Consider the following 24,216-nt stretch of genomic DNA (forward strand, 5'->3'; position numbering starts at 1 on the left):
ATTAATCTGTATGTGGGAAATTACTTGTGCCATGCAAAGTAGACTTCCAAAACTGTAGTTTGTTCACAAGAAATGTGTGGAGTGGTTAATAAATGAGTTAATGACTCCAACCTAAGTATGTAAACTTCCAATTATGGACAAGCGCTAGATTATTTGTCAAACAGCAAGCATCGATAATGACTCCAACCTAAGTATGTAAACTTCCAATTATGGACAAGCGCTAGATTATTTGTCAAACAGCAAGCATCGATAATGACTCCAACCTAAGTATGTAAACTTCCAATTATGGACAAGCGCTAGATTATTTGTCAAACAGCAAGCATCGATAATGACTCCAACCTAAGTATGTAAACTTCCAATTATGGACAAGCGCTAGATTATTTGTCAAACAGCAAGCATCGATAATGACTCCAACCTAAGTATGTAAACTTCCAATTATGGACAAGCGCTAGATTATTTGTCAAACAGCATCGATAATGTCATCAGAGCAAGACCCTTAATATTTATGGGAAAGGCGCATCAATCTCGTCGCTGCCCTGTCAAGTTCATAGGCTACACATTAAGTACAAACCGGGAAAGCGTGCGGTTAGTGGGAGGACCACATGTCAACTTAATCAATATTCGCCCATGAAGGTGTTTCCACCACCATTTCTCACAATTCTTCAAACGGATCCAACATATACTTCACTTGGATGGAAACCTGGTTTATCCCCATTTTCAGGTTTGGATAGTACCCTTTACATGTAATCAGATTACACAAAACAAATGAAAACATTACCACACACACAAAACCTGCAATATACTAATTTAGCTCAAAATCCATTTATTTGTTTAATCAGTTTAAATACACTGGAATAGTGGTGAGGGCAAAACCAAGGATACATTTGTTTGTTGCTTTCTATACTGTCAGCCATGTCAATCCAAACATTCCAGGCTATTTATTAGTGATATCAGGACTATGATGACCAGCCAAAATAATTCTCAAAGGCCTAAAGTCTCCTCTTACTCCCTCCCCCACCACCATCATCACCATCACTAGGGGGTGCATCTCAATCGTCTTCAGTGGCTTCTCCATCCCAGATTTAAAACCACTGAACAAGTAACAAACAATTCCTGGTAGTCATCCACCACCACCATTATTATTGCTGTCCCCTATCCTGCGTTCTCAGATCAGGAGAGGAGGCTACTACAGAATATTGAGATGCGCCCCCTGGTGTCCTTCCCGTAGCCTGTCTGGTGTTATCAGTTAAAGAAGAGAGTCTCGCTGCGGGTCTTCTGTTTACGCCTCCAGCTCGAAGTCAAAGTACTGGGGGTCAAAGTGATGGATCCTTGTATAGCCGTCCTCTCCTCCACTGGCATAGCTAAAGACAAGAGGCAAAAAGAGAGGTTTGTTTTCCAGAGACACTGGTCAGAGTTGGGACAGCTGGTTTTAGTGTGACATTACATGACTGAGTTCCAAAATGGACCCCAAAACTGTTACTTGCATTACAACGAGAGCTGAGAATGATCACCATATAGGTAACGATAACCAAGTAAATAAAGATTTGTCTATCATTAAGTATTATATGGCAACTAATTTCCATCACAATGCTTGCTTAGCAAGTACCACCCCCCCCCCCCCGTTTCAGCCCATAAAGCTCCAACCCAGAACCTCTGCCCTGGAAACACACAACCGTCCCCACGAAGCGTCTAACCAAAAAACTAGCTATTCAGCACTGTGTTACACATCCCATCTGCTACACTTACATGGATAATCAAGTTCTGTTCTTTAGTGCCTTTTGGGACCTTACCTCTTGCCGTCCGGGTGGAACGCCACGCAGTTGATGGGTCCGAAGTGACCCTTGACCCTGCCAAACTCCTCTTCGTAAGCTGCGTGGAAGAACCTGGCCTCGAACTTGCCGATCCTGGTGGAGGTGGTGGTGACCTCCATGGCCTCTTGACCTCCTCCCATCACCACCTACAACACACACAGGGATTAAAGGTCAGCTCTGGTGCTGCAGAAATGTTCTCTGGCATAAGTGGTTGTCTGGTGTGTCTTACGTGGTCCATGATGGGGGAGATGGCAGCAGAGTTGACGGGTCTCTCTGTCTTGAAGGACTTGATGTGATCTAGAGTTGTAGAGTCAAATAGCTGTGGGGTAGACAGACAGACAAGTCAGACAGACAGTACTTATAGGCAGTCAGCTGTTGAACTCAACTAGTTAAGAAGCCCCAGTCCATCACTCTTCCTCTTGTCTTTAACCCTCCACCTCTCCAACCCTCCACCTCTCCAACCCTCCACCTCTCCAACCCTCCACCTCTCTCCACTGGGCGGTGATCCCTGGATACCTTAGAGGAGCAGTCTTTAGAGGCTGTGATGACCATGGTCAGATCAACAGAGGTCTGGATGTCGTTGATCTGTTTGTTGTGTTCCTTCACCTTCTTCAGCACCTCTCCAGACTGCAACACACGTCAGAGACAATACTGTCAGTATAATGATGTCCTACATGAACTAGATTATCCACTTCTCTGTCTTCAATAAATGTGTCAAACTTTATTTGTCACATGTGCCGAATATAACGTGTAGACTTTACTGTGAAATGCTGACTTACAAGCCCTTAGTGCAGTTCAATTAGAGTTAAGAAAATATTAACCAAATACACAGAGTCAATGTGGAGGCTTTATACAGGAGGTAGAGTCAAAACAAAATGAAGGGGGGGGGGGTCCAACGTAAATAATCCGGTGGCCATTTTATTAATTGTTCAGTAGTCTTACGGCTTGGGGGTAGAAGCTGTTTAGGAGCCTTTTGGTCCCAGACTTGGCGCTCGGGTACCGCTTGCCGTGCAGTAGCAGAGAAAAGTCTGACTTCGGTGACTGGAGTCTCTGACAATTTCTGGGGCTTTCCTCTGACACCGCCTAGTATATAAGTCCTGGATGGCAGGAAGCTTGGCCCCACACACCACCCTCTGTAGTGCCTTACGGTCAGATGCCGAGCAGTTACCATATCAGGCGGTGATGCAACCGGTCAGGATGCTCTCGATGGTGCAGCTGTAGAACTTTGAGGATCTGGGGACCCATGCCAAATCTTTTCAGTCTCCTGAGGGGGAAAAGGTGTTGTCGTGCCCTCTTCACGACTGTCTTGGTGTGTTTGGACCATGATAGTTTGTTGGTGATGTGGATAACAAAGAACTTGAAACTACTTAACTCTCGACCCAATCCACTAAAGACCTGTCGATGTTAATGGCAGGTCGAACAGGCCCCCTTTTCATGATCAGCTCCTTTGTCTTGCTCACATTGAGGGAGAGGTTGTAGTCTTGGCACCACACTGCCAGTTCTCTGACCTCCCTATAGGCTGTCTCATCGTTGTCGGTGATCAGGCCTACCACCGTTGTGTCGTCAGCAAACTTAATGAGGGTGTTGGAGTCGTGTTTGGCCACGCAGTCGTGGGTGAACAGGGAGTACAGGAGGGGACTAAGCACGCACCCCTGAGGGGCCCCCGTGTTGAGGATCAGCGTAGCAGACGTGTTGTTACCTACCCTTACCACTGGTGGGCGGCCCGTCAGGAAGTCCAGGATCCAGTTGCAGAGTGAGTTTTTAGTCCCAGGGTCCTTAGCTTAGTGATGAGCTTTGAGGGCACTATGGTGTTGAACGCTGAGCTGTAGTCAATGAACAGCATTCTCACATAGGTGTTCCTTTTGACCAGGTGGGAAGGAGCAGTATGGAGTGTGATTGCGACATCTCTGGATTTGTATGCGAATTGAAGTGGGTCTAGGGTATCCGGGAGGATGCTGTTGATGTGAGCCATGACTAGCCTTTCAAAGCACTTCATGGCTACCAAAGTGAGTCATTTAGGCAGATTACCTTCGACTATGGTTGTCTGCTTGAAACATGTAGGTATTACAGACTCGGCCAGGGAGAAGTTGAAAATGTCAGTGAAGACACTTGCCAGTTGGTCCGCGCATGCTCTGAGTACACGTTCTGGTAATCCGTCTGGCCCTGCGGCTTTGTGAATGTTGACCTGTTTAAAGGTCTTGCTCACATTGGCAACCGAGAGCGTTATCACACAATCATCCAGAACAGCTGGTGCTCTCATGCATGCTTCAGTGTTGTGTATTAATGTGTGAGTGTGTCAGTGTGTGCACCTTGGCGCTGAACTGGTTGATCTCCCCGTTCTCATGACCAGCGATAACAAACTCTCCCAGAGGCCCCCACACAGCACTGGTGATCTTAGACTCAGCACAGGGCACCGTCAGGTACGGCTGGTTGTCCTCTACAGAGAGAGCGAGAGACAGGGACAGAGAGAGGTAGGGAGACAGTGGGAAAGATAGGGAGAAACATCCTCAGACAACTGATGGCTGTAAAACCAGATATATACATGCTGATCTAAAGGATGCCCAGAAAGCCTATTAGAAGGCAAGGGAAAGTTATCACAATGTTGCGTTCACCTCTACCTGCAAACAAAAGTTTCTATCCTGTTTTAATACTAATCTGAAGTGTACACTACTTACCGATCTGCTGGGGGTCCCGTAGGTCGAAGTAGTTGAGGAAACACTGGTAGCCCATCTGCTTGTCTGTAGAGAACATGATGATGTTGCCACTGAAGTCAAAGCCACAGGTCCTCACAGCCGAGCTGGTGTTCAACATGGCTAGCTGTTTACCTGGGAGAGAGGGGTCATATCACACACACAGTTGCATCACAAACCTCAGTCTCATACACCCATGCGCTAACACACATACAGGTATCCCATCCAAGCACTAAAAGTAGTCATTTTGTTTTCTCTCACACACACAGACCCACGTACCAGTCTCACAGTCCCATAGTCTACAGCTGTTGTCTGCCGATCCTGTCAGCACGTTCTTGGTGTCCCCTGAGAGCATAGTCAAGGACAACCAACAATCCTATTGCCTACCCCTTGTATATTCATGTTGCCCATAACAAGGAACCCAAACAAAATCCCAACACTCAATGGGGCTCGCGCAGCGGTCTAAGGCACTGCATCTCAATGCTAGAGGTGTGACTACAGACCCTTGTTCAATTCCAGGCTGTATCACAACTGGCCTTGATTGGAAGTCTCATAGGGCGGCGCACAATTGGCACAGCGTCGTCCCGGTTTGGCCGACATTGTAAATTTTTAACTGACTTGCCTAGTTTAATAAAGGTTAAATAACAAGAAACGACCCATCTAGAAACATCATATACACCCTAAACAAAACCCCAACACTCAATGACCCATCTAGAAACATCATATACACCCTAAACAAAACCCCAACACTCAATGACCCTTCTAGAAACATCATATACACCCTAAACAAAACCCCAACACTCAATGACCCTTCTAGAAACATCATATACACCCTAAACAAAACCCCAACACTCAATGACCCATCTAGAAACGTCATATACACCCTAAACAAAACCCCAACACTCAATGACCCATCTAGAAACGTCATATACACCCTAAACAAAACCCCAACACTCAATGACCCATCTAGAAACGTCATATACACCCTAAACAAAACCCCAACACTCAATGACCCATCTAGAAACGTCATATACACCCTAAACAAAACCCCAACACTCAATGACCCATCTAGAAACGTCATATACACCCTAAACAAAACCCCAACACTCAATGACCCATCTAGAAACGTCATATACACCCTAAACAAAACCCCAACACTCAATGACCCTTCTAGAAATGTAACATCACCTGGACCTTTATTTAAAGCGTTTTCATCAAACTGTCCCTTTTCTTTGATGGTCCAGCACCATCCTCAGACAAATGTTTGAATTTGTTTGTGTGAAATTCTCATTTTTGGGAAATGGCTTCAAATAAAGTTTAAAATCTTGGTCATTTGACATGATGGCCATAATAATGGTAAACTGCACCATGGTGTGCATGGCTGTTAGAGGTTTCGAGTAAAGGATACAGTCACAGTCCACACACCACAAAGCTCCAGTGTGTCCATTGTACGTTCCAAGCCTCTCCCCGTTCACAGAGTACCACACGTTCGCTACCTGTGAAGAAAGCGCACACACACAATGTGAATTGTTCAACTTACTGGTGGATGAGTGATATATTTTCTACATACATGACATTCTTCTGTGTTGTGTATAATTTCTTATTTACCGTGTCTTTGGCCACAGAGAATATCAAGTCTCCCTCTCGGTTGTATTTGATCTGTGTAATAGACCTCTCATGGCCTTGTAGCAAGATGGGTTTCTGCAGGGCACAAGAATCAGGCATGTTAGTTACCTGCACTGCCAGCTTGCTAACTAAACCAATATTTAAGAGACGAGACCGACAAGACGAAGATAGATGTTTATAGCTGGCTAGCTAGCTAGTATCTAAATCTTCTAAACTATTGAGAATGGGAGTCACTTGCTACCTAGCTATGTGCTAACGGGTGGCTCATTGACTGTATGGATGGGGCAATCAAACATATGGGACAACCAAATACATTTAACTTATTAGCATTGTGCATAACATCGACAATGTTGGGGATGGCCAGCATCATAAAATGATCAACCAAAAGGCGCCACATGTTTGATGTACTTGCCAGCTTGTATTATTATACTAACATCAGCTAGTTATACTGACAATACATCATCCTTTTCATGCTAAATAACTCGCTATAATGACAACGCATCATCCTTTATATGCTAGCGAGCTAGCTTGATTGTGGCTATCTGGTTAGCATAAACCGCGGACATTCTAAACAATTTCACTTAAGTTCAGCACATATGGCTAATCAAATTTAAGCAGTTCTAATATGATATACTCACCATCGCCGAAGCTTTACACTGGTCGCTTTATCCGTTGTAATCGTTATGTGCCGCCACAAAAACGAGAAAGGATGAGGACTCGTGTTGTACGGCGCCGGGGCGAAGGCGGAAAAGGAGCGATAGTACTTCCGTGTCAAGCAGTGAACCCTGAACGTTCTAAAAGGCGCGTTTTTCGCAGGCTAAGAGTGCCCCCCGGTGTCCATTTTAGATATTCACTGGGATAAACTATTAAAAGGATGTAAAGAAAAGCATTGGAAATACTCACAGGTCATTGAAATGGTTGTACAGCGGTAGACTGCAGTGAATTTGTACATTGTTGCAAAATTAAAAAGGTATTGGCTCAGTGGTCTTAGGCACTGCATCTCAGTGTCACTACAGACCCTGGTTCGATTCCAGGCTGTATCACAACCGGCTGTGATTGGGAGTCCCATAGGACGGCGCACAATTGGCCCAGCTTCGTCCGGGTTAAGCCGTCATTGTAAATAAGAATTTGTTTTTAACTAACTGACTTGCCTCGTTAAAGGTTAATTAAATATAAAAATGGTTAATGGTCTCATAGTACTTGCAAAGGGGGGTAGAAATAATGACCAATGATCACAACATGTACATATTTTAATTAGCAAGACATTAAGTATACAGGGTAAGAAAAATACATGAAAATAAAATGGGGAAAAACCCAAAATAAGAGAAACCATCTTGGGTTCTTAGTCAACATGGATGAATCTCTAAAACCCAGTGAAGCTCAAGAAAGTTAGTCACTTTATTTTTATTATGTAATAAAGAAAAGTATTGCATTCCTCAAACGGTAGCCCCCAGAGCCAGACCAACGCTACAAACTAAAACATGGAAGACATGTGACGCTAACATGGATACACTCTTACAGAAATGATTAATGTACTTTCATTGCAATAAAGCCATGCTTCTTCCAACATAACTGATGGTGAAAATTAAAAAAAACTCAGAACATAAAAACGGAAATGTCTTCCTTTTTCAAAGAGTATGGGGAACACACTGACCGCACCACAGCATATACACGTTGTGTCAACACTACACAGTACAGAGAAAAGAAGCAGTTGTTTTGTGACACGGTATAAATAGAAGGAAGAATTTCGCAATTAACCACTGAGGTTCAGGTGTTTTGCAACAAATGTGAGTTTCTATTGGAGAAATTCAGGTTGGTCCCTCCCTGTTATATTCTGTTTGCTAACATTTATTTGGTTCCTAGTGAACACACCCCAGGCCAGTGCATATCTAAGGGAGTTGATAATACAGTCTCGGTTAAGTGCTTCTCAAATCAAACTGACACAGAACTAGATAACAATGCTAAGTTTGCATAGAAATATCTGTTTAAAACATGTTTTACTTGACCTGATTCTACCAAACTATCCAAGTTGAGTTACAATCTTGTTGAAATATGTATTCTCAAAACACACACACAGAATAGAGAATGTATCATTGGTAGCCACCTTTGTCAGTACATTTCAATATCCGTGTCAGTGGAATCTATACATCTTAACCATAAATGATCATGTTCGCAAAGACAGCCAGCATGAAAATGTTAAAACAACATTTTACATTGGATCCAATGTTGTAGAATGAAATTGAAAAAGCACGTAATACGAGTGTGGAATGGATACTTGCATATTGTGGGAATGAGGAGGAACATCAAAATGGTCAATGAATGCTTTAAAAAAAAGAGGATCAATTAAGAAAAAATAAAAACTGATTTATATATATAGTGGTGTTCTGACTCTTCCTTAGATACACAACTGTTACTTTTATATCAAACAAATACAGTGTACAAACTCTGCTGTGCTGTCTTTGCAACATAGAGGTCCAAAGTACAGTATGATATAAAGCAGAGTTGGTCAATTCCAAATTCTCCTATTTGAAAAGTATTGATGATAATTGAATGGAATTAAACCCAACCCTGCTATAAAGAAGCAACCCAAAACCAAACGAAAGAACAAGGCGATTTTGTCTAATCTTGAGGTGTATTCATTTGTACAAACATAACGAAACATTTTGCAGGGGAATACATTTAGCAATGAAAACAATTTTCTTATTGGGCAAATTCAGCGAGGTCCCTCCTCGTTTCGCCCCCATTTGCTTCCGGTTGGTTCTTAGTGAATAAACCCCCTGGTCTAAGAGCATTTTGTGTGGATCCAACGATTCTGCAAGATTCATAAAGAATATCTACACCATCCCTTTAAGTGTTTTGATGCTCTGGACCTAAACAAGGACGTCTAAAATGGAATGAAAGTGACCTTTTGCAAGATATCCCCAACCTAGATATATACACTCTGCTCTCTGTACCGAAGGAAAGGTCAGGTGATTCCTACATGCGCTGATGCGCTAGCCATGCTTTCAGTGTGCTCAACTTCAACAAAAAAAGCAAGAAAAAAAAAAAGGCGATAAATCCTAAAATTCAAGTCCAACTGTGGCCCTACATTTGCAGATTCACTGTATCTTAACCTCTTTATGACTAACACAGACACACAAGAAAAAGAGGGACCCATGGAGACACACACACAAAATACTCTTCTGTTCCAACATCTTTACTGTAGATCTCCCTTCCTAAGCAGCCAGCAGCAACACTTTGCCTGTGTCCCAAATACCACCCTATTCCAGCAGGGCTCTGGTCAAAAGTAGTGCACTATATAGGGAATAGGGTGCCATAGGGCTCTGGTCAAAAGTAGTGCACTATATAGGGAATAGGGTGCCATTTGGGGTGAAGCATTTCTTTAGCTCGCTTTGCCTCGCATAAAAGCTGTGATTTCCATGAACATTGTGTACTAGAGTTCTCAAAGGAAAATTAAAAAAATTAAAAAACCAAAACACACAGGATGAAGAACCTTCAATAATCTTCCCTGATTGACACCACCATCATCATCACCTTCAACTCTCCAGGAGGCACCAGAGTAAGTAGAAGCTGCTAACTGACTACAGATCCAGGGTCAGATTTTCTTGCACTGCCCTATTGGTTTTTAGATGGACGTAAGGGAATCTGATCCTAGATCTGTGGTTAGGGGACAACTTTAACTCTGGGGGAAATCATACAGACCCACACTCTTAACTCCCACATTAATAGTGGCTTGGCTTGCAGGCTGGTAGTTGGTAATCGGTTGGTGAAGGGGAGACTGAGCGGTGTTGCCCAGGCAAGAGGTCTCATTCCTGGGCAGTGAGGGTGGCTGCACAGGCCTGGTTCTCAGTGTCCAACTCTGGGCCGCAGTGGCAGCCGTGGGAGCAGGGTATTGGAGAGCTAGGGGTGGTGGTGTCGGGGTCTGGGCTGGGCTCCTGGGAGTCTGTGGGGGGTAGGGAAGGGGATTCAGCCCCTGTGCTGGTGTCCCCGGGGCCGGTGCTCAGGCCCTGAACCTTCTTGCTGAGTTCGTTGCGTTCGTTCTGCAGCGCCCGGCAAAGCTTTTCCAACTTCCCCACCTTCCCCTGGAGGCTGTCAAACTCACGGTCCTGTAGAGTTTTCTATAGAAGACACAGATACACAAACTTACACTGAGTGTACAAAACATTAAGAACACCTGCTCTCCCCATGACATTTCACCTGGATTCACCTGGTCAGTCTATGATCCCTTATTGATGTCACTTGTTAAATCCAATTAAAATCAGTGTAGATGAAGGGGAGGAGACTGGTTAAAAAGGATTTTTAAGCCTTGAGACAATTGAGACATGGATTGTGTATATGTGCCATTCAGAGGGTGAATGGACAAGACAAAATATTTAAGTGCTGGGTAATGGTTGTAGGTGCCAGGCGCACCAGTTTGTCTCAAGAACTACAACGCTGCTGGGATTTTGGCGCTCAACAGTTTCCTGTGTGTATCAAGAACGGTCCTAATGTTTTGTACACTCAAGTGTATATCTTACACTTCTCCCAACAAAACACAAAAACACACACACAAGCCCCATTCAGTGAGTAAAATCCAGCCTACCTCCTCAGCCATGTTCAGCAGGGCCTTGTTGCTGCTCTCCCACCTGGAGCGATACATGGTAGTCTCCTTCTCCAGCTTCTTGATCTTCTTCGTCATCTACGGACACACACAGGTCACATGACCACAGACTACAACCAAGACGGACCATCTTCTGAGATCTCTGCTAATGTGTGACAGACACTCACCTTCTCCATCTCCTGCTTGAAGGTGGTGAACACCTCATTGCTCTTGGACAGAGTAGTCTGGAACTCCTCAAACTTCTCTGTGTATAAGGACAGCTGGATGGGCAGACAGGAGAGGATGGAGGGGAAACAGAGAAAGAGAGGAAGGTCAGTTCACCACATTAACTTCCCAGCTGGTTGTTCACCACAGCTAGATGCATCCACTCTGTCCCGAGAGCGTTCTAGATAGATACCTGTTGTTTGAGATGGACCTCCTGCTGCTTCATCAGCTCACACATCCTCTGAGACTCGACCGCTTCCTTCAACAGCTGGAGAGACAACAGGAGACCAAAATAAAGAGTTGTGGGTTTGATTTAAGCAATAAGGCACGAGGTGGCGTTGCATCGTGGCTAATAAAAACCCTTAGCCGTGGTATATTGGCCAGTTAACAATGCCACTTAATATATGTATATACTGTACTCAATATCATCTACTGCATCTTGCCATCTTTATGTAATACATGTATCACTAGCCACTTTAAACTATGCACTTTTATGTTTACATACCCTACATTACGCATCTCATATGTATATACTGTACTCTATACCATCTACTGCATCTTGCCTATGCCGTTCTGTACCATCACTTATTCATACATCTTTATGTACATATTCTTTATCCCTTTACACTTGTGTGTATAAGGTAGTAGTTGTGGAATTGTTAGGTTCGATTACTCGTTGGTTATTACTGCATTGTCGGAACTAGAAGCACAAGCATTTCGCTACACTCGCATTAACATCTGCTAACCATGTGTATGTGACTAATAAAATTTGAGATACCACAAACCCCCGAGGTGCCTTATTGCAATGATAAACTGGTTACCAACGTAATTAGAGCAGTAAAAATACATGTTTTGTCATACCGGTGGTATACTTTCAGCCAATCAGCAGTCAGGGCTCGAACCACCCAGTTTCTAATCCCACATGATATAGTCATTGAGTAGAACATGTTGACTAGAGTGTTTCACCAAACAACCATATTCTACTGTTACTCACAAAGTCCTTCTCTCTGTGATGGCGGTCCTCTGACTCCAGGAGCAGTTCCTGGGCCTGTTGTAGCTTAGCATCCACCAACTGTTGCTGCAGGTCCTTATGCTTGAACACCTTGTCAATGTGCTGAGAGAGGACAGGGGGTTAATACTCACATGCCCAGAACATTATGCAGTTGCACCTCCTGTGTGCTTTAGTTGTGCAAGTAAATGTCCATGTCCTTCCTGGCACAGAGCTGCAGCCCTCCTGTCTGCTCCTTACTCTCCACTCCAACCCACAATCCAACCCATTCTCCCCACTCTAAACCCATACTTACTTCCCACTCTAAACCCATACTTACTCCCCACTCTAAACCCATACTTACTCCCCACTCTAAACCCATACTTACTCGCCACACGCCAACCCACACTCGCCACACGCCAACCCACACTCGCCACACGCCAACCCACACGCCAACCCACACTCGCCACACGCCAACCCACACTCGCCACCCCATACTCGCCACCCCATACTCGCCCCACTCCAACCCATACTCCCCCCACTCCAACCCATACTCCCCCCACTCCAACCCATACTCCCCCCACTCCAACACACACCTCCTCTCGTAGTTCATACTGCTGGATGAGTTTCTTGAGCTTCTCTGCCAGCTCAGAGTTCTCCAGCCTCAGACTGGCATTCCTCTCGTTATGCTGCTCCATCTGGGCCTGGATGTCATTCAGAGTCACCTGGGAACACACACACACAGGAACTAGAGGATGTTACATCATGATAGACAACCAGGAAGTGTTTAATTCTTGGGTGAAAGTCAGAAGTATTTCCTTGATTCTTGGCCTACTTCTCAACACTGATTGGAGAAGAACGTGGCAATAAATCAAGGAAAGACTAGAGATTCATCCCTTCTTTACACACAACGCTAGTGGCTCACCTGGAAGTGTGATGTCACCACCTTCCTCTTCTCCTCCTCCACGCGTGCACGCTGTGTCCCGTCCTCCTGCAAGAGCAAGTTAGGTTAAAAAGGCACAGCTCCATTGTTGTTCACTTCATAAATCATAAAAATAACAAAAACATTTTGGTTCACAAAGATATGGTCCTAGCAATCAGAGAACGATAAGACTCATGTTCTAGTTTTTGGAATGTGTGGGTGCGTTGGAGAAGATCACTTTTGTCAAGTCGTTGAGCATCACTGGTTACCGCCTTTCAAGGTGTGTTGCTTTATGGGGATAAAATTGTCAGACTTGCACCTATAACGTCGACTGCATGAACTTGACAAATATCATGGTGATCAAAAGTCATTAAGTTCAGTGTAGTCGACAGTTGCTATTCGCCAACTTAATCCTGCAGCCAATCCCCTGCATAGTGGGAGGCTCTACAGTCAACCAATCATTAGGCTGATTCTTCGCTGTTGAGACAGGTGTTTTGCAGGTACTATTTAATGAAGCTGCCAGTTGGACTTGTGAAGCGTCTGTTTCTCAAACGAGACACTAATGTACTTGTCCTCTTGCTCAATTGTGCACCGGGGCCTCCCTCTTTCTATTCTGGCGAGAGCCAGTTTGCTCTGTTCTGTGAAAGGAGTAGTACACAGCGTTGTACGAGATCTTCAGTTTCCTGGCAATTTCTCGCATGGAATAGCCTTCCTTTATCAGAACAAGAACAGACTGACGAGTTTCAGAAGGTCTTTGTTTCTGGCCATTTTGAGCCTGTAATCGAACCCACAAATGCTGATGCTCCAGATACTCAACTAGTCTAAAGGCGGCCAGTTTTATTGCTTCTTTAAAATCAGGACAACAGTTTTCAGCTGTGCTAACATAATTGCAAAAGGGTTTTCTAATGATCAATTAGCCTTTTAAAATGATAAACTTGGATTAGCTAACACAACTTGTCATTGGAACACAGGAGTGATGGTTGCTGATAATGGCCTTCTGTACGTCTATGTAGATATTCCATTAAATCAGCCGTGTCCAGCTACAATAGTCATTTACAACATTAACAGTGTCTACACTGTATTTCGGATCAATTTGATGTTATTTTAATGGACAAAAAGTGTTTTTTCCCCTCAAAAACAATAATATTTCTAAGTGACCCCAAACTTTTGAAGTGTAAATTAATGTGATATTTAACACTCTTTATCACTAATTGATTATACAATTTACAAACATGATTCCAGGTTGTGAGTCTATGATTTGGGGGTTGGAGACATGTGTATTTTGACATTATCAAGAAAATATTTTTTAAGCAATGGCAACACTGCCATGTTGATCTGACCCTTTGTTGGAAAACCACATTGGTGTCCAACTTTCGGCTGTCGCAAATGCACCTCCCCCAACTTGTCTGCAGTCTGTTGCTTTAGACTTACTGCTCAAAGGAGGCCTATCTGAACTATGACCGATTCACACTGTGCTGGCCTGAATATAGACTTGCGCCACACTGTGCTGGCCTGAATATAGACTTACGCCACACTTTGCTGGCCCGTCCTTTCCAGCAGTGTTAAAACAATAATGGTGGCCAGCACATTCAAGCTCAGCCCGGTTTGGCTCAGTAGTTCATCATCCTTTACCTCAGGGATCATTACCTAGATTCAATCATCATCCTTTACCTCAGGGATCATTACCTAGATTCAATCATCATCCTTTACCTCAGGGATCATTACCTAGATTCAGTCATCATCCTTTACCTCAGGGATCATTACCTAGATTCAGTCATCATCCTTTACCTCAGAGATCATTACCTAGATTCAATCATCATCCTTTACCTCAGGGATCATTACCTAGATTCAATCATCATCCTTTACCTCAGGGATCATTACCTAGATTCAATCATCATCCTTTACCTCAGGGATCATTACCTAGATTCAATCATCATCCTTTACCTCAGGGATCATTACCTAGATTCAATCATCATCCTTTACCTCAGGGATCATTACCTAGATTCAGCCAAGGGTCAATTTTTTTTATTGAGCAGATGGTCAAGGGACCAGAACATAATTTAGAATAATTTGTAGACTGCAAATTGAACGCAAGAAGCCGAAACAGATATTTGACTAAAACATAATAATTTCATACCTTGCTTATATTTGTATACGATCAGATATCTCTATTATGCGTGGGAATACTTTGGAACAGATATCCAAAATTAGAAACTTTGCTGGTGTTTTTACAGTGTTATGTTCAACAAAATAAAAACACCTTTTTTTCAGCTCAGTAAAATTTTGGGGCCCAAATAATATCACCAGCGGCCAAATTCGACCTGTGGGCCGCCAGTTGGGGATTCCTGCCAACCTTGAGCGTGCGGTTGTGTCTCTGCAGCTCCCTACAGAGTGACTCCAGTTTGCTGCGTGCCAGGATGGCCTTGCTGTGTTCCTTCTTCAGGTGGTCCGTCTCCTGCACCAGCTGAGACTGTTTCTTCTGCAGGACACGCATTTGCTTCTGACTGTTCCGCTGCTCCTCCAGCTGAACAGCACACACAGAAAGTACAATTTAATTTATAAAAAAATACTATTAAAATGTTGAACTAATAATTAAAAAATTAAAAAACATTAAAACTCCAGTACACTTAAATGAAAAGCTATTGATAAAATAGCTACAATGAGACAAATGATGGAAACAAACAAGGCTGCCAAGGGAAGCTGGGTGTGTCAGCCATGTCCTTGTCCAGTAAAGACCCTCCATCAGCCAGCCTCCCTCCCCCTCTGGGCTCCCTCCCCTCCATCAGCCAGCCTCCCTCCCCCTCTGGGCTCTCTCCCCTCCATCAGCCAGCCTCCCTCCCCCTCTGGGCTCTCTCCCCTCCATCAGCCAGCCCCCTCTCCCCCTCTGGGCTCCCTCCCCTCCATCAGCCAGCCTCTCTCCCCCTCTGGGCTCCCTCCCCTCCATCAGCCACACCCAGAAAATTACTTATAAACACATAGGCCTGTCACACATACACCCCCTTGATCAGTTACATACACGGCTGCAATTTGTCACGTAATCACACCTCACATGTTATGGACACACAGGACAGACCTACACTGCCTCACACATTCCTGAATCAGCAATAAATCCACGACTCATTCCCACATGGAAGGTCAGCCTAAGTTGAGCCGCCCTGCCCATGATGACAGGATAGACAGACAGACAAAGGAGACAGACTACTTCTGGCTGATACACAGATGGAGGTTAGATATAAGAGGGTCGCTAGCATGCTAAAATCAAACAAATAAAAAAGTCAATTTACTAAACCAACAGCCTTTGAGCCACACCAGAGTCTTTATGAGAGTTACTACTTACCAGATCAGCATACTTCTTACAGAGGCCTGCCAGTTTCTCCTCTGGTGTACTCAGAGTATTCAGGGTCTGCATCAGCAGGGTGATCTCTTTACCTGCAACACACAGGAGGGGGGAAGACATTCAATGCAACACCACCTCATCACAACAGGGACCCAGCAACACACAAGAGGAAGCTGTCCAGTCCTAAACCCCTAGCCACCACCTGTATGACTAAAGGAATCTGATGGATGACAGCTAGATATATTAGTGACCAATATGGATGGGTAAGAGGTCCATACTGTTCTTCAGGAGCAGGGTTGGAGGCCACTGACCTATACCCAGATCAACGACAAGCACCTAGGAATAGGCTCTAGGGGTTGATTTCAGACAACAGAACCAGTCCTTACCCAGACCCTTCACCTTCTTCTTCTCCTGAGTCTTTACTTTCTCCTTCTCCGCCCCGCCGGCGTTCACTTTGACATCCTCTGGCTTCACGTCCAGCTCCTTCTCATTGGCCAGGCCGTTGAGCACAGGGCCGTGTGATTGGCCGTTGGGCAGGTTAACCCCGTCCTCCCCGTTATCCTCCAGGCAGTAGGTGTTGAGGATGTCCTCCAGCTGGCGGCTCAGCTCCTCAGCCATGTCACACTGAGACGACACCCCCTCCACTACAGTAGAGACTGGGACAGGGTCTGCTATAGTTGGGACTGGGACGAAAGCAGGCTCTTCTACAGGTGGGACCGCGGGGAGAGCTGCAGACTCTGCTGTGTTGGGAACGGCAGACACATCAGCCACTAGACACAGAAGGGAAGGAAAAATATATGTTATTAAAACACTAGCTAAGGTGTACCGGCTGTATGGAAGCATTAACTTATCACCGTCACAATAAATGGCTATGCTGCTGCCATAGTTGTGATACTTTGCAGTCCTGCTTATGTGTACTAGGGTTGAAGGGTGGGAACCCGGTTACTGAGATTTACCACCCCAAATCACTCCCTTCACCCAGGATAAATAACTGAGAATTATTTAAAATGAACAGCATGGCGTGAAATGGAACCGTTAAATTATATGCAAAGTCTAAATCTGGCTTCTCAACGGCCTCCGCATGATGAATTATCAACGCGCCGGGTGGAGGGACAGGCAGCCCGTCTCCGGGTGGAGGGACAGGCAGCCCGTCTCCGGGTGGAGGGACAGGCAGCCCGTCTCCGGGTGGAGGGACAGGCAGCCCGTCTCCGGGTGGAGGGACAGGCAGCCCGTCTCCGGGTGGAGGGACAGGCAGCCCGTCTCCGGGTGGAGGGACAGGCAGCCCGTCTCCGGGTGGAGGGACAGGCAGCCCGTCTCCGGGTGGAGGGACAGGCAGCCCGTCTCCGGGTGGAGGGACAGGCAGCCCGTCTCCGGGTGGAGGGACAGGCAGCCCGTCTCCGGGTGGAGGGACTTCGCAACGCATGTAGACCTATCATGGTAACGTTTTCTTCTTGTGACAGGAAGGCCTACATTTGCTGCTGCATAGCCTATGCTACAGTAATATAAATAACAAATGTCTAATTTACCCATCTCTATCTAGCCTTCTGGGGTCACATTAGTTTATTGTATAGATTTTTTTCATTGCAGCTGCAGAGTTTTAAAACTTCACCTGAATATCGTTGCTTTAAATCAGTACCCGTGCGAGCACTTTTGCAGTCTCTTTCCATAAACCTCATTAAAACAGCATTCAAAATAAATACAGATTTTTGTTAATTCATATATATATATCCTACCCTACCCTTTTCAGGTAATAAATTCAATGCAGTATTAGCCTTATATTTAGTTAATTAATGATGGGTTAGGCAAAATAAGCTTGTAACTTAGCCTGTAGCCCCTGTTTCTTGAGCAATACACACACCTATGCTCCACTGGCCTCTCCTTAAGAAAACATCCGTATCTCTTGGGGTCTCGTGCAGGAAAGGTTAGACTAGAATAGCTGGCTGGAAATCATTGTTTGTAGCGTTTCTTCTATCAAAAGACTATTCGAATAGGGACGCAAGCTCGTTTGCTGAATGTTAAATACAGCAGCCAACAGAACTCACAGGTAGTTTGAAAGAGCTAACGCGCAATGGCGGTAGGCTATAGCAGTTATTAATTCAGACCCATTCAGATGGTGGTAGACTATAGCAGTTATTAATTCAGACCCATTCAGATGGCGGTAGGCTATAGCAGTTATTAATTCAGACCCATTCAGATGGTGGTAGACTATAGCAGTTATTAATTCAGACCCATTCAGATGGTGGTAGGCTATAGCAGTTATTAATTCAGACCCATTCAGATGGTGGTAGGCTATAGCAGTTATTAATTCAGACCCATTCAGATGGTGGTAGGCTATAGCAGTTATTAATTCAGACCCATTCAGATGGTGGTAGACTATAGCAGTTATTAATTCAGACCCATTCAGATGGCGGTAGACTATAGCAGTTATTAATTCAGACCCATTCAGATGGCGGTAGGCTATAGCAGTTATTAATTCAGACCCATTCAGATGGCGGTAGGCTATAGCAGTTATTAATTCAGACCCATTCAGATGGTGGTAGGCTATAGCAGTTATTAATTCAGACCCATTCAGATGGTGGTAGGCTATAGCAGTTATTAATTCAGACCCATTCAGATGGTGGTAGGCTATAGCAGTTATTAATTCAGACCCATTCAGATGGTGGTAGGCTATAGCAGTTATTAATTCAGACCCATTCAGATGGTGGTAGGCTATAGCAGTTATTAATTCAGACCCATTCAGATGGTGGTAGGCTATAGCAGTTATTAATTCAGACCCATTCAGATGGTGGTAGGCTATAGCAGTTATTAATTCAGACCCATTCAGATGGTGGTAGGCTATAGCAGTTATTAATTCAGACCCATAACCATTCAGATGGTGGTAGACTATAGCAGTTATTAATTCAGACCCATTCAGATGGTGGTAGACTATAGCAGTTATTAATTCAGACCCATTCAGATGGTGGTAGGCTATAGCAGTTATTAATTCAGACCCATTCAGATGGTGGTAGGCTATAGCAGTTATTAATTCAGACCCATTCAGATGGTGGTAGGCTATAGCAGTTATTAATTCAGACCCATTCAGATGGTGGTAGACTATAGCAGTTATTAATTCAGACCCATTCAGATGGTGGTAGACTATAGCAGTTATTAATTCAGACCCATTCAGATGGTGGTAGACTATAGCAGTTATTAATTCAGACCCATTCAGATGGTGGTAGACTATAGCAGTTATTAATTCAGACCCATTCAGATGGTGGTAGGCTATAGCAGTTCTTAATTCAGACCCATTCAGATGGTGGTAGACTATAGCAGTTCTTAATTCAGACCCATTCAGATGGTGGTAGACTATAGCAGTTATTAATTCAGACCCATTCAGATGGTGGTAGACTATAGCAGTTCTTAATTCAGACCCATTCAGATGGTGGTAGACTATAGCAGTTCTTAATTCAGACCCCTTCAGATGGTGGTAGGCTATAGCAGTTATTAATTCAGACCAATTCAGATGGTGGTAGACTATAGCAGTTATTAATTCAGACCCATAACCATTCAGATGGTGGTAGACTATAGCAGTTATTAATTCAGACCCATTCAGATGGTGGTAGACTATAGCAGTTATTAATTCAGACCCATTCAGATGGTGGTAGACTATAGCAGTTATTAATTCAGACCCATTCAGATGGTGGTAGACTATAGCAGTTATTAATTCAGACCCATTCAGATGGTGGTAGGCTATAGCAGTTATTAATTCAGACCCATAACCATTCAGATGGTGGTAGGCTATAGCAGTTATTAATTCAGACCCATAACCATTCAGATGGTGGTAGGCTATAGCAGTTATTAATTCAGACCCATAACCATTCAGATGGTGGTAGGCTATAGCAGTTATTTATTCAGACCCATAACCATTCAATATTCGTGAAGAGAAGTGAAAACATCCTGCATCTTATTCTGGTCCTATAATTATTCAAAGATGTCATTAGAATGATGACGATAAGGACAAAGAAACACTTTCATTTAACATTTGAAAGTCAGGAAGGAAGCAACAATAGATAGAGAAAGAAGTTGGCTAGTAACAGGGGAACTATTATTAAAGATAGATATATATATACACACACACACGAGTCAGCCTACTAACTATACAAATAGGCCCTATTATATTTCAAAATGAAAAACAAATTCGCTAGCCTATACTTGTAACTTTGGGTGGGGCAGAAATTGGCCCAGCGTCGTCCGGGTTAAGGGATTTTTTTAAAACCTTTATTTACAAGTCAGTTAAGAACAAATTCTTATTTACGATGATGGCCTACCCCGGCCAAACCTGGACGACGCTGGGCCAATTGTGCACCGCCCTACGGGACTCCGAATCACAGCCGGATGTGATGCAGCCTGGATTCGTACCAGGTACTGGCCAGTTTGAAAATAAGAATGTGTTCTTAACTGACTTGGCCAGTTAAATAAAGGTTCAATTAAAAAACTTTTGTAGGCCGCATGTGCTGCACCAGAATCATGTTCTCTCCCTGCTTTATCACGGTTTGAAGGACGTGTGTAATTCCAGTCCCTACAATACAGTTCACAGTCAAAAAGATGAACCTACTGAAGCTAGTTTCATTTATTTACCCAAGAGAGCTCAGAGCTAGCCACATCTATGGGCTTTTATGTTTTTCTGTATTGGATAACAGCACAATCATTTGGGGTTTGGGCTCATGAAATGTCTAATGTAGGGCTGATAAAATGTATTTAATGTATGGCTCATCAGGCTCAGCTAACATCAGGCTCGAACTTTCAATCAGAAAAGTGATTTATTCTCAGGATGGAACATTTGTAAAATAGCGTGAAAATATTCAACCCTAAAGTGTAAATAGGAATTCAGTGTCATGAGCATAAGGTTCCTAGCTCAATAGACGTGGAGTTAAGTTCATTATTTTAATACTGCAAAACTTGACACTTTGTGGCTGAAAGATGTGATGTCACTATAGTTTTGAGTAGCTAAGTAGCCAACCCTGTCAAAAGACGTTCACCATAAACATTGAAAATTAGTGCATTTGACTAGTGTTTAGTTCCATCAGTGACAACAAGTGTCACCTAGGACACCGTGCTAACTTTACCTGAACTTTCAGCCCCATCAATCTGTGAAGGTCTGTCTGGCTCTGGCTCTTTAGGGCAGACAGTGTCTATAACGCATTTTGGGCTACTGGTGTCTGTAACGTCTTTTGCCGCTGTGCTTCCCTCCATCTCTCCAGTGCCAGGTGGTGGAGCCGCGTCACTGCCCTGCGTGGCCGACTCTTCCGTGTCCTGTTTCTTCATGATGAAATGCCTGAAACATATTATGAAAAAATGTTCATCGATCATTATGTTTGTATAAGGAAAAATCTAACTGTGCCGTGTCTGTTACAGATCCGAATATTCAAATGTTCGCTGGCTATTATAAAACACATGTTGCACCTGCACTTGAGAAAAGCAAGAAACGGAACTGCCAAACGTCAATGGGGATGTGTCACTGAAGTCTAGTTAAACCTTTAAGTTAGCTAGCTTTCCATCAGTTGGTCACCAGTAATCACGCTTATACTAATGTAAAACGAATCTGAAATGGCGAACGACAGCTAACTAACGTTAGCTAGCTAAGTTACCAGCATAGCAACGAATAAATGTGGACGAAGTTACATTTTCAACACGGCCAAGTCTAGCTAGCTATATGCTAGCTAGTAGAAGAGTTGACAATTTTGGAAAGTCATCAACTCACTAGCTTTGTCTAGCAAGTGAAACAATACCCCTTCTATTAGCAACCAAACACATAACTTAGCTACTAGAAAGTGAAACTAGTTTAACAAATGACAGTGCCGTATAGAAGAGTTCGCAAGCTAGCTAAGTTCGCTAGTTAGCATTTTGCTTTCTAGCTTGGCACTACGCTAGGGAACAAACCAAAGAAACACGACACCTCATATAGCACAGTCATTATTCATACTTGGGATAAGCTTTAGATACTTTATTAGAAGAAAAAAAATTACGGTTTACCTTCTTCCAACTCTATAAATACACGTCTCTGTTGCCTGCTTCTTTTCCTCCTACCAACCGAGACAGGAAATACACAATGCACAACGGAAGTGGGTATATAACCATTGCGAGAAAGTGGAATATGTCGATCAAACGCCCGACTCAAAACTACAAAAACTGTTATTCACGGTTTCTATACTGAACAAAAATATAAACGCAACATGCAACAATTTTAACAACTTTACTGAATTATAGTTCATATAAGGAAATCAGCTAATTTAAATAAATTCATAAATCCCTAATCTATGGATTTCACATGACTGGGCAGGGGTGCAGCCATGGGTGGGCCAAGAAGGGCATAGGCCCACCCACTTGGGAGCCAGCCCAGACAATCTGAATGAATTTTTCCCAACAAAAAGGCTTTATTACAGACAGAAATACTCCTCAATTTCATCAGCTGTCCGGGTGGCTGATCTCAGATGATACCCCAGGTGAAGAAGCCAGATGTGGAGGTCCTGGGCTGGCGCTGTTACACGTAGTCTGCGGTTGTGATGCCGGTTGGACGTACTGCCAAATTCTCTAAAATGACATTAGAGGTGGCTTATGGTAGAGAAATTAACATTATATTCTCTCGCAACAGCTATGGTGGACATTCGCAGTCAGCATGCCAATTGCACTCTCCCTCAAAACTGGAGACATCTGTGGCATTGTGTTGTGTGACAAAACTGCACATTTTAGTGTCCTTTTATTGTCCCCAGTACAAGGTGCACCCGTGTAATGATCATGCTGTTTAATCAGCTTCTTGATATGCCTAAGCAGCATACCACCCTGCATACCACTGCTGGCTTGCTTCTGAAGCTAAGCAGGGTTGGTCCTGGTCAGTCCCTGGATGGGAGACCAGGTGCTGCTGGAAGTGGTGTTGGAGGGCCAGTAGGAGGCACTCTTTCCTCTGGTCTAAACAAAGATCCCAATGCCCCAGGGCAGTGATTGGGGACACTGCTCTGTGTAGGGTGCCGTCTTTCGGATGGGACGTTAAACGGGTGTCCTGACTCTCTGAGGTCATTAAAGATCCCATGGCACTTATTGTAAGAGTAGGGGTGTTAACCCCGGTGTCCTGGCAAAATTCCCAATCTGGCCCTCAACCGTCACCTAATAATCCCCAGTTTACAATTGGCTCATTCATCCCCCTCCTCTCCCCTGTAACTATTCCCCAGGTCGTTGCTGCAAATGAGAACGTGTTCTCAGTCAACTTACCTGGTAAAATAACAGTAAAATAAAATAAATAAATATGCAACACCTGTCAGGTGGATCAATTATTTTAGCAAAGGAGAAACGTTCATTAACAGGGATGTAAACAAATTTGTGCACAACATTTGAGAGAAGTAAGCTTTTCGTGCACATGGAACATCTCTGGGATATTTTATTTCAGCTCGTGAAACATGGGACCAACACTTTACATGTTGCGTTTATATTTTTGTTCAGTATAGTTTCTTCTCACACATACAGCAGCAAAATGCATTCCCCTTTTGGTATCTTTTTGTCATTCAAAACATGTTCAAGCAATGGACAACAGACATTAAAAGGGTTGCAACATTTGTTTTAATATATATTTTACAGTTTCCACTTAACTTTTTCACTTGTATACATTTCCAATATTTGTTAATGCATTTTTTTTTGTTTATGTATTCCTGTTTGTGTCATGTTCCGTTGAAGTGTATCAGTCTCTAGTCACTCATTCATACCTTCAGTCAAGTCAAGTCACAGTATAAGATGGTTTATCGTAAGAAAAAAAAAAAAAAAAGGGGGAAAAAATATTTGTTTTAGAAATAAATACATTGCAAAGGATAAATGAGAGATTCAAAGAGTATACATCAAGACTGGTCAGTTATGACATATGAAAAATACTTTACAAACATGTCGCATTGTAAACAACTGTAGAATAGATAGCATTATTTATTTTACAAAGCTGAGCACTAAGGCGTGGCTTGGGATTTTCGGGAGATATATACATTTACAGGATCTAGGATGCACGACAAGAAAAGTCCCA

The 24,216-nt window shown here is 43.6% G+C and overlaps 2 protein-coding genes across 2 annotated transcripts; both read right to left on the bottom strand.

The window, feature by feature from the left end:
* Nucleotides 1-806: 806 nt before the first annotated feature.
* LOC139555307 (eukaryotic translation initiation factor 3 subunit I-like) lies at nt 807-6,969 on the bottom strand. The gene is made up of 10 exons (XM_071369002.1): nt 6,766-6,969; nt 6,110-6,202; nt 5,910-5,997; nt 4,781-4,846; nt 4,487-4,636; nt 4,121-4,248; nt 2,328-2,438; nt 2,041-2,130; nt 1,791-1,957; nt 807-1,361 (listed from the first exon to the last, which is right to left on the bottom strand). Exons 1-10 carry the CDS (start codon nt 6,766-6,768, stop codon nt 1,280-1,282), a joined length of 978 nt encoding a protein of 325 aa, XP_071225103.1. The 5' UTR covers nt 6,769-6,969; the 3' UTR covers nt 807-1,279.
* Nucleotides 6,970-7,359: 390 nt separating this feature from the next.
* txlna (taxilin alpha) lies at nt 7,360-22,284 on the bottom strand. The gene is made up of 12 exons (XM_071369003.1): nt 22,191-22,284; nt 21,284-21,492; nt 16,565-16,948; nt 16,179-16,270; nt 15,195-15,365; nt 12,845-12,910; nt 12,516-12,644; nt 11,926-12,045; nt 11,125-11,199; nt 10,895-10,987; nt 10,710-10,805; nt 7,360-10,245 (listed from the first exon to the last, which is right to left on the bottom strand). Exons 2-12 carry the CDS (start codon nt 21,480-21,482, stop codon nt 9,934-9,936), a joined length of 1,737 nt encoding a protein of 578 aa, XP_071225104.1. The 5' UTR covers nt 21,483-21,492; nt 22,191-22,284; the 3' UTR covers nt 7,360-9,933.
* Nucleotides 22,285-24,216: the final 1,932 nt, after the last annotated feature.

Source organism: Salvelinus alpinus, chromosome 26 (genome assembly GCF_045679555.1).
Source record: "Salvelinus alpinus chromosome 26, SLU_Salpinus.1, whole genome shotgun sequence".
Classification (NCBI taxonomy): domain Eukaryota; kingdom Metazoa; phylum Chordata; class Actinopteri; order Salmoniformes; family Salmonidae; genus Salvelinus; species Salvelinus alpinus.

Excerpts from the sequence above, each read along its gene's own strand:
- LOC139555307 (XM_071369002.1), bottom strand. Across the intron at positions 5,998-6,109 it reads TCTCTGTGGCCAAAGACACG|GTAGCGAACGTGTGGTACTC; the intron begins GTAAATAAGAAA and ends CTTTCTTCACAG. Across the intron at positions 1,362-1,790 it reads TTCCACCCGGACGGCAAGAG|CTATGCCAGTGGAGGAGAGG; the intron begins GTAAGGTCCCAA and ends TCTTGTCTTTAG.
- txlna (XM_071369003.1), bottom strand. The coding sequence starts at position 21,482 with ATGAAGAAACAGGACACGGAAGAGTCGGCCACGCAGGGCAGTGACGCG. Across the intron at positions 11,200-11,925 it reads ATCACAGAGAGAAGGACTTT|CTGTTGAAGGAAGCGGTCGA; the intron begins GTGAGTAACAGT and ends TTGTCTCTCCAG. Across the intron at positions 10,988-11,124 it reads AGGTCCATCTCAAACAACAG|CTGTCCTTATACACAGAGAA; the intron begins GTATCTATCTAG and ends CTGCCCATCCAG.